The sequence below is a fragment of the Anolis sagrei genome, chromosome 3 (assembly GCF_037176765.1).
Source record: "Anolis sagrei isolate rAnoSag1 chromosome 3, rAnoSag1.mat, whole genome shotgun sequence".
Taxonomy (NCBI): Eukaryota; Metazoa; Chordata; class Lepidosauria; order Squamata; family Dactyloidae; genus Anolis; species Anolis sagrei.
In genome coordinates this window covers 244,389,725-244,400,367 of record NC_090023.1, presented here as the reverse complement: position 1 = coordinate 244,400,367, position 10,643 = coordinate 244,389,725, and the positions used below count along the sequence as shown (strand labels likewise).

Below are 10,643 nucleotides of genomic sequence, written 5' to 3'. Positions count from 1 at the left end.
AGAATGATTTTACCAAAAATTCAACAGGTGCCAATTCTGCTTCTTCAAGCTTGCAGAGAACCAACTGAATGAGGTAAGATTTCCAACTGATCAGATCATGCTGGAAGTATGCTTTTTGGCTTGAACCACAACTTAATTGCTGAAAATTAGTAGGTGGAGCATTGAATGGTATGGAGGCCAAGTGTCTGTAGAACAGCTGTTCAAAACACTGAAGCAAGAATGGGTTACGAAGACGACAACACTAGAATGCCAACTCTCCAGGCAAGCCAGACTTAACAAACATCCTAGACAACATTAGGTCACTTTGAGGTTTTTTTAAAACATTAAGTTTACTAACATAAATAGTGTTTATAACAAAAGGCACAGTTGTTTTCTCAACTATAAACAATGGAAAATATGTACAGTTTGCACAAAAAATAGCAAGTGCACAATTGGTCTTGTCAGGACTTTTAAAAAAATGTTTATTTCTTCACCCTGTCCCCTCGGAAAAGTTCCATCATTGCTTCCCTCTGTTCTCTGATCCAACCAAGGAGGCCACTCTACAAATATCAGGTTAAAGTTTGTTACAACAATAATTTATCAACATGAAATATATATGTATTTTTTTCAGATCACAACAGTGTTACTAACTTCTTCATATTGAATAACAAAATAGGGGTAGCTCTGGTCATCATTAAAAATGACAAAGATCTGAGGCTCAAAGTAGTTGTCCACGCAGGAGTCGTACAGGTCACTGGTGATACTGGCAGGGTTGACAGGAGGTGGCCTCCTCATGGTGTGGTTGCCAACTGTGTATCTCCCCGTCAGTACTTTAGCCAGAAACATATAATGAATCCCTTTGGGTGACCGCTTGGAGAAGTTGTGGGAGTAGCTCGCTTTCCGGGCAAAGTAACTGCCTTGGCCAAACATGGTGGCGTGCTTTCCGCAGACACGGGGGTCGAAGTTGTGCTTGCAAATACCGTCAACGACTTCTTGGGAGGTCCCATGGAACAAATGTCTCTCATTCATCATCCTGTCAGCTCCTGTCATTTTTTTACACATGAATTCCTTTTTTCTGGAAATGAAACACACATATAAGCATATAATATAAACTCATGTCAGTAGAGATCCTACATCATAGCTATTCAGTGCAAATCTATGCATTTGGAGTGATGCGCTGATTGCTGAATGACCACTACATAACTCAATGCATCCAGATGCCCAATTCTGGTTCTGGGACCTTGACTAAATGCAGATGCCATGCACAGGACAAATATGTCCACTTTATATATGACTAAAACAAAGATGAGATTCTGTCATCAGATTTTAAGTCTGTCCTGAAACTTTAGTTAGCATTATCACAAGCTTCATTTCAGCTTCCTGACTGTATTTTTTTTCAGACCACAAAAACACAACTTCCCAAAAGTCTTATATTTGTTCTTTGTACATGAGATTAATCCTTGAAGCAGCCAGAAAATTCACTGTTCAGAAAATTCACTGTTGTGAACTAAAACCTCCCATAAACTGTGAGCCAGACTGTGTTTCTACTTCAAAGTCAGACAGTATAAGGAGAACTGTTCCAAATTGTTTACTCCTCCACTGACTGAAATGGAGGTTCTGCTCATTGGTTATGTGATGCACAGGCCATGAGCAAACAGGTTACTGGAATAAGAAGGAACCTCTCTCTACTGACGGCTTGCCAAGGTCAACGTGGAAGATGAACCTAGGGACCAGAGGTTATTAATCTCAGTTTACTAGATGTTTCTAATGAGAAGAGCCAATGCAAGACATGTGCTTCTACTTAAAATGGGGCTGAGGAAACCATTGGCCTGATTTAATCTACAAGTCTGCTACAGTGCCATCCAGTATGGCCAATGTTAGATTGCAAAGATCACACAGAAAGTAGTATGAAAAAGGCAACAAGTGTTCTACCTCTATCTAAAATGACCTGGCACTGTCAAAACTCTCTGGTTTTGTTTCCTATGGTTTTATTCTGGTTTTTGCAATTTAAACGTTTTTGTTGATAAACTTTGCTACTGTTTTAGTGAAGTATTTGAAAGGACACTACCCACTGTGTTAATGAGTTTTAAAAATTAGATACAGAATTTGATGCAGCATTTACCAATTTTCAACAAAATCTGTTGAGATGTAATCAAACTACATAATTAAGGAGAGGGATATTGACAGAATGTTGGCTCACCTCTTGTATTTCTCCCATAAAAACTGATTTTGAACTCTCAGAATCTTCAAGAGTCTGTATTTGGTCTCTGGCACAGTCTTATGAAAGAGATTATAAATGGTTCGGTAGCTTTTGTCTTCTTTCAAAACAGGCACTTGAATGAAGTCCTGAGATGGATCCATGGTAATCCAAGTTTCAGGATAGAAGTTCGGAGAGGTAACAGCAGTCGGGGATAAGACTTGTGAGGAGATGGAGTCAGCTGTTGGTACTGTAGGGCTGCCCCCCAGGGTCCTATTGTGGGAAGAAATTAAAATAAAGACAATGAATCAATATGTCGATCCATCCATAGCAAAGGCAAAGGTTTCCCCTAACATTAAGTCTAGTCATGTCAAACTCTGGGGGGTGGTGCTCATCTCCATTTCTAAGCTGAAGAACCAGCACTGTCCATAGTTCGAACCGCCAACCTTTCAGCCAGCAAGATTGGCAGCTCAGAGGTTTAACTTGCTGCACGACCAGGGGGCACTAATCAATATATATGTGAATTAAATGATTTAGCACTTTTGTTCTCTATGACCCTTCCAGGAGAATTTGAGAAGACAAATTTTCCATATAACTGTATTTTCATAATAGAAAACAAATACTACAACAAACAGCAAAGGGCAGCTTTCACAATACTGCTGGCTTTTATGGACACTGAATGATAAGGGATTGTATTCTGTCCACTACATTTGTGGTAACACAAGAGCACTTGCATGCCTTGATTCATTCTTGAATACCCACCCCCGCCTTCTCGTCAAAGTGGTAAAATTGATGGTTTGGGACCAGAGTTCCCAGAAGCTACTGGCTACAGGATTCTATGAGTTTCATTCCAAAGAAGCAACTTTCCCAAGCCCTACTAACAGTTGCCCAAACCAAGTACAGGTGGAGAATATTTTCCCTCCCCTTCTTGAGGATGAGTGCCATGAAGAGGAACATTCCATTTCCTTAAGCAGCAGTCAAGAATGTAAGAAATGCACAGGGCATGCAGTGTTTCCTCTTAAGAAAAGCCAGGTGTTGGAGCTGTCTAGCAGCAACTGTAGTCAACTGCATGAGGTCAAAAGTGTTCCTACTGATATTTCAAATAATTATTAACTGGTCTCTACAATAGTCTCTCATAGAAGGCTGGATCTAGATTGAGTTGCACCTTTCGCCCTGATGAATACAAAGTGAATAGCTGGTCATTATCAAGTGAAAAGGTTGCTTTTAAGGATGACAACACCAAGAATTCCCTCCTGTAACTATTCTAGCTGTGCTTAAGTCCCACTTATTTCATCAGAAGTCACTTTTCATATAGACTTCAATGGAACTCCCAAGCAGCTAAATGAGCATAGAGCGGTGGTTCTCAGCCTGTGGGTCCCCAGGTGTTCTGGCCTACAACTCCCAGAAATCACAGCCAGTTTACCAGCTGTTAGGACGTCTGGGAGTTGAAGGCCAAAACATCTGGGGACCCACAGGTTAAGAACCACTGGTTTACAGGTAGTCCAGCCAGGGTTCAAATTCTCACCCAGCCATGAAGCCCACTGGGTGACCTTGATACATTCTTGAGAAGGAGACAATAGCGAAGCTCTTCTGAACAAATTCTACAAAGAGAACCCTGAGATAGGGATTGACACAGATCACAAACTACTTGAAGGCACACAACAATAAAATGACTTTGGATCCAACTCAGAGGCTTGTGAAATGGTATTCAAGTGATATATGTGATGAAGGACATTTGAGTACACATGCCCTAAAGTCTAGCTCAGCCAGTCTTCCAAGAATCACAGGAGACCAATTAGGGTCAGGGACTCCCAGGACATTGTTCTCAAGTCATAAAAAGGGCAGCTGAAATGCTGCAATGCACATGCATTAACTGCTGTTATTGCATCCATTAATCCAAACATGACAGAGCTGCTCCCCAGGCTGACCCTTGCTTGTTATCAGCCCATGCAAATTGCCAAGATAAGAACTGAGGACTGGAGGGTGACTCAATGTGAACGATTGTATCATTCTGAACATGCAAGCTCTCAGTAAGCTCTCTCCTGGCGGCACGTTCTGCAGTCCTCTCACGCCACCAGCATAACACCCACCAAATACTGGCACAAACATCTCCTAGCAAGGGGAGGCACGTATTTCCAGGAAAGATCCCTCTCCCCAATTAATGCTAATTTTTTAAAAAAACAAAGATTACTACACTGACCCATAAAACGAAGACACAATCCGAAATCCACAGGCAAGCATACCTTTATTAGTTCAACTATAATTTCACAACAGTAGTGTGCAACTTTCAAATCTCATTAGGCTGAGCTAACTGTATGTCTCACAATTAAAATAGCTTGCAAAATTTCCCATTTACCTTCCTTGTCTCAATCTCAATAATACAATACTATGTTAAAAATAAGATTCTCCCAAGCTTGGTTTAACCATATATGGCTGCATACTTTTGCTATCTTCTTCTGCAAGACCGGCAAGTATAATAGAACTGATTGCATTACTATCCCTAGTTGGCCCTCCAGCTGTTTTGAACTTCAACTCCCACAATTCCTAACAGCCGATATGCTTTTAGGAATTGTGGGAGTTTAAGTCCAAAACACCTGAAGGGCTGAAGTTTGCCCATGACTGTCCTAGTGAGAACTTCTCAAAGTAGTAACTGAGATAATCTCTTGCAGCATAAAAAGCAGGAAAGGGGGGGGGGGTGAGAAAAAGAAATGTGGAGGCACCATTAAGACTAACTAGTATTTATTTTCATTTCAGGTTTTAGCGATAGAAATCCACTTCTTTGAAGAAGTGGGTTTATATCCACAAAAGGGCATTCAAAAATAAATACCAGTCATCTTAACCCCCCCCCCCCACTTCCTTTCCTCTTTTTATCTTACTTAGAAAGTTACCTATAAGCTCATTAAAATGCAGCTTATGGAGAAGCAATCTATTTCCTTCCACCCACCCAATCACTGGCCTTTAAATGCTTATTCTTACATTGTTAAACCTTTGCTGTTCTATATTTATTGGAACTGCAAGAACAATAATTCTCTCTTAGCTTGCAGGGTGATTATAACCACACTGAAATGGGTATGTTTGCTCCAGCATACAAAGCCTGGCTTCCTCTAAGCGGGCCAGGCACAGCTGTGCAGACTAATTGTTTGAGCAGTGTTTGCAAAGAGGACACGATGTTCACAACAAGTGGACTCCGATATTTCCAGCTGCGCCGGCAATACCACAGCCACACAGAAGAAAAGTTTATAGAATTATATTTAAAGAAGCATTGTCTATGTTCCTATTTGTTATGTTTGCAAAAAAGATCACACCGCTCATTGCAAAACAGTTTGGGGGAAAAAGTGTTTATATAACTATGGAGCAAAGGAAGAAAAACACTTTAAAAAGACCAGGTGACCAAGATAAAGTGGGGAAAAGGCAGGGCCTGAAAACAAAAATGTACCACACAGGATAAACTTGCACAACTGAAGTAATTAAGGAGCGGGACCAATTCTCTTATAATTGAAGTCCTTTTTAGCTTTGAGACAAGACGAAAGGGGAAACATGTATTGTCAAAGGCTTTCATGGCCAGAATCACTGGGTTTTTTGTGAGTTTTCCAGGCTGTAAGGCCATGTTCCATTCTATCCTGACGTTTTGCCTGTATCTGTGGCAGGCATCCTCAGAATTTGTGAGGCTACAGATGCAGGTGAAACATCAGGAGAGAATGCTTCTGGGACATGGCCTTACAGCCTGGAAAACTCACAACAACCCACTGAAAGGGGAACAAGTTAGAAGTGCATAAAATTATGTAACATGAGGATAAAGTTGAGAAGGATAATTTTCCCTCTTTTGCAAACCTAGCAGCTCGGGTCATCCGAATTCAGATAAGTATTAGCAGACTCAGGTCACACAAAGAGTTGACTTTTCCGGTGGTTGGGAGAGTTTTGAGAGGGGATTAGCTATGATGGCAATATATCACATCCAGTAGCATAGGTTGCATTGTTTTACAATGCCAAATGGAGAAAAAGACAAGAGCGAGAGTACTATAGCACTCATATAGAATCATAGAATCAAAGAGTTGGAAGAGACCTCGTGGGCAATCCAGTCCAACCCCCTGCCAAGGAGCAGGAAAATCACCTTCAAAGCACCCTCAACAGATGGCAATCCAGCCAATGCTTAAAAGCCTCCAAAGGAGGAGCCTCCACCACACTCCAGGGCAGAGAGTTCCACTGCTGAACATCTCTCACAGGAAGTCCTTCCTAATGTTCAGGTGGAATCTCCTTTCCTATAGTTTGAATCCACTGTTCCGCATCAAATCTTCAGGGCAGCAGAAAACAAGCTTACTCCTTCCTCTCTACTACTTCCCCTCTCATATATCTCCAAAGGGGAACTATCATAACCACTGTGAGAACAAAACTGCAGGTTAAACAGAACTTTGGTCTGATCCTGCCACCATTTACTAGTAAGAAGACATCTGAAGGAGGTTGTGACACATCAATACAAGCTCAGTTCTATCAGGAACATCTAAAGTCCAATTAATTCAAAAGCTTTTCTGCATTTATTGTATTGTTTGAGGTAGGGAGGATTTTATGGTTGGCTTTCATTGTTGTTGGCTGTTCTTAAAATTGCCCTGAAGTGCAAACTTTAATTTTTTATAGATGTAAACAAAGAATATGTCAGGAACTCTGGTTAAAGTCTCACAACTCACTTGTATGTAATTTAAGAACAAGGCAAAGGGTGGGTTTGTCCCAAGAATAACTGCAAAGGGATTCCATTGCACGTGGAAGGTCGTCCTTACTTACTGCAAGTATGGCATGAGGATCACACAGGAGCGGAAGAGAGGTCTCTTCTTGATTTCTCTTCGGATGCACGCGTTCTGCTGGAAGCCATCTTTAATGTTCAAGATGTAACGATTGTGCCATGTAACAAACCGAACCTCCGCCAACCCGCGGCAGTTGGCTTCTTCTATCAATCGTACAACAGGCTGTTATAAGAAAAACATATACACACAAACTTAATTGATGCTAACACATATAATAGTCATTTAGAGTTTGCATATAAACATACCAACACCAGTTACAGGCTGGCACTACTACATTTCATTTTGGAAGAAAAAGCTTGCAATGCCCACTCAAATACCAGCACATGCTCACATCAATGAGAAAAACTCAAAATGGAAAGGTTTATGTGAGTTTTCCGAGCTGTATGGCCATGTTCGAGAAACATTCTCTCCTGACATTTCACCCACATCCTTGGCAGGCATCTACAGAGGTTGTGAGACCTGTTGGAAACTAGGCAAGTGAGGTTTATATATCTGTGGAATTGACACTGATTGGCCTTACACACCTCCCAACAAAGGATTCCCCCAGGCAGGAAACAGCCAGGCTTTGAAGCTGCAAGGCCATTCAATGCTAATCAAGGTGGCCAATTGCAACATTCACACTTACCTTCAACAAGTAACAGTTCTTTCTCCCACCTTGGACATACACCTCATTTGCCTAGTTTCCAACAGACCCCACAATCAATCAATCTATCTATGTATCTATCTATCTATCTATCCATTTAGAGCTTTTATAACCCTGTCTTCTCGACCTCTGAGGAGGGACTCAGGCCAGCTAATATCAGAGAATCAATATACAAATAAACTAAAGCATAATAACATCATAGTACATTAATACATTAAAACACATTAAAATTCAAATCAAAAATTACATAAAGCCAATTTGTCAAGGTAAATCACAAATTCACCACCATCCGCCTTGTGGTCAACAGTTATTGATTCAATTATCAATCTGAGAATGCTAAGTTCCAGAGCCAAGATTTTACCATCTTTCTGAAAGTCAGGAGGGAGGGGGCATCCAACCTCTGTGGATGGCTGCCATAGATGTGGACTAAATGTCAGGAGAGAATGCTTCTGGAACATGGCCAGACATCCTGGAAAACTCACAGCAACCCAGTGATTCTGACCATGAAAGCCTTCAACAGTGCACAAAATGGAAGCCTTAAAGACTTGTAAATGCTGGGAGAAAATGTATCAAAAGGTTACATTTTTCTAAAATAAAACCAGATTCTTAGCACTTGTCAGGGTTTTGCAGAGAACCCTATACCTTTGAGGTTTTTTTTCTCTGAACATGTCAAGAGTTTTCCCATAATCCTTCATCTACCCTATGGGGTGTTAAGGAATTTGGAGGGGGGGGGGGGGAAGAGAGATTATAATGAAGTCTCCAGGAATGACTAATTGGGTCACACTAAATAATAGAACCAGGCTGAGAAATGGAGAATGGAAGAAACAAGAGGTGTAAGCAGGGAGGCAGCAAGAGCCAGAGAAAGTCTGAGGTTGAGATTAAAAGGATAGAAGACTTAACAGAATAAGGGTCAGAGAAGGACATCCAAGAGGGAAAGGGAAGAGAGAAAGAGATGGGTAGAGATGAAGGGGTCACATGACTTCGAGAAAGAAATGGCATCTGAAATACCCATCTCAAATAATGGTTGATGCTCTCTAGTTTACCTATAAAGTAATGAATGTATAATTTTATGTTCAATGAAGAAATATGTAGTCATAGTACACATTCTCATTTACCAGAGATATTATTGGCTTTCAAACATAACTTTTCAGGGTACATGGTACATAGAATCATAGAATCAAAGAGTTGGAAGAGACCTCATGGGCCATCCAGTCCAACCCCCTGCCAAGAAGCAGGAACATTGCATTCAAATCACCCCTGACAAATGGCCATCCAGCCATAAACCCATTCATTTATTCTATCATTTTGCAAAATTGAATCAGATCAATTAATAGCAACATAATCAAGACCGCAGAGTGGACTTCATAACAAGGTGGAGAATTCCCACTTTCACCTCCCCCCCCCCCCCCAGCCAAATATTATTCTACAAAGATAGTGGAAATACCTCTGAATATTCTCTCCAACCAAAGTGATCCCTGCAGAAATATTTCCAGATTGTGTAGTAGTTGGAGCTGGCATTCATACATCCAGGTGTTGACAGCCTCCTCAGTTGGTCAAATTCAGTCGTATCATAAAGCGTCAAAGCATTCAAGTCTACTAAAAATTCATGACCTCTAGGGAAAAGAAAAATACCAACAAATTAATTTTCCATTTGCTCAGTAACTGATTGGAAGATATTTAACGTATCAGCAGTATACCTTGGCTAATTTTGTCCACAGCAGACTGTGGGCCAAGCTAAATATGTTATTAGTGCATAAAAGCAATTAACACTCGGATTTTTTGAAATCTACATGGTAAGAATACATGTATATGGGGAGGGGGGCATTGTGGAGGATTTGTCTGTTATGGGCTACATAGTTATTGTAATCTGTCAAATGTTACCACTCCCTTCTGGAGCTGCCATTATGTACTATTTATACATGTGTCCACTTAGGATAAATATTTTCATTAGGATCATGGTGTCAAACAGTGGAAAGATTACCCCATCCACGTCTTGGTCTTCCTTTTTGCTCCTCAAAAATCAACTATTAAAACTTAATAAATAATATGCCTTTAACTTTTTCCAAAACACTTAACACCATGTTTACACAGAACACCAAACTAGACTACCGGGAGATTAGATAGTGACAGATAATAATGTCAACAATAATGATCTTCCTGGCGAGGTAAAACAAGATGAACACTATGAGGGAGAAGCCTGCCCTGTGCTGGGCCACAATAAACTTTTCCTCTGTTGCAAAAAAGAGAGATTCAAATGGTCCCCCCCCCCTTTTAATATTTAGAACTCAGGTGAACAAAGTACATCTCTTTAGTGCATCCTAGCATCCTTCACCCAGGCAATGATGGCTGTGGTGATGGGAGTTCTAGTCCAAAAATTCTGGAGGGAAAACTTTGCCCAACTTTTCTTGTGAGCCAGCATATCAAGAGCCCCCGATGGTGCAATGGGTTAAACCCTTGTGTAGGCAGGACTGATGACCAACAGGTTGGAGGTTCGAATCCGGGCAGAGCCCAGATGAGCTCCCTCTGTCAGCTCTAGCTCCCCATGCGGGGATGAGAGACACCTTCCACAAGGATGGTAAAACATCAAAACATCCAGGCATCTCCTGGGCAACGTCCTTCAGACAGCCAATTCTCTCACACCGGAAGTGACTTGCAGTTTCTCAAGTCACTCCTGACACCAAAATAAATAAATAAATAAATCAAGAACTATCTTAAATAAAGTAACTCCTTTCTTCATGAGTTCTCATGCACAATCTACTCTAAGGTTATACTACCACCTCCTCTTGCCCTGCAGTTGTAGAAGAAAAGAATAATGCCCTATTAAAAACCCAGAGGCAACTCTAATCAAACAGGAACCAGCTGTACAACTCCCACCCGCAACAGCCTCAACAGGTGAAAGATATTGATTTATGACACCATCATTTACAGTGGCCAGGAGGGCAGAATGGGTGGGAATTGCTCTAGTTACAAGGTCAGCAGTCTGTAGTAAACAGAAACAGAGTAAATAAGGCCTCGATGACTTTCCTCC

The 10,643-nt window shown here is 41.1% G+C and overlaps 1 protein-coding gene across 1 annotated transcript in view; it reads right to left on the bottom strand.

Moving 5' to 3' along the window:
- Positions 1-435: 435 nt before the first annotated feature.
- The window catches only part of TIPARP (TCDD inducible poly(ADP-ribose) polymerase), a 36,054-nt gene continuing 25,846 nt past the window's right edge, over positions 436-10,643 (bottom strand). Inside the window, exons 3-6 of the mRNA XM_060767646.2 lie at positions 9,060-9,228; positions 6,953-7,134; positions 2,180-2,449; positions 436-1,054 (exon numbers count right to left, since the gene is read on the bottom strand). Coding sequence (XP_060623629.2) covers positions 607-1,054; positions 2,180-2,449; positions 6,953-7,134; positions 9,060-9,228 — 1,069 coding nt within the window. The 3' untranslated portion in view covers positions 436-606. The remainder of the gene's footprint in view (positions 1,055-2,179; positions 2,450-6,952; positions 7,135-9,059; positions 9,229-10,643) is intronic.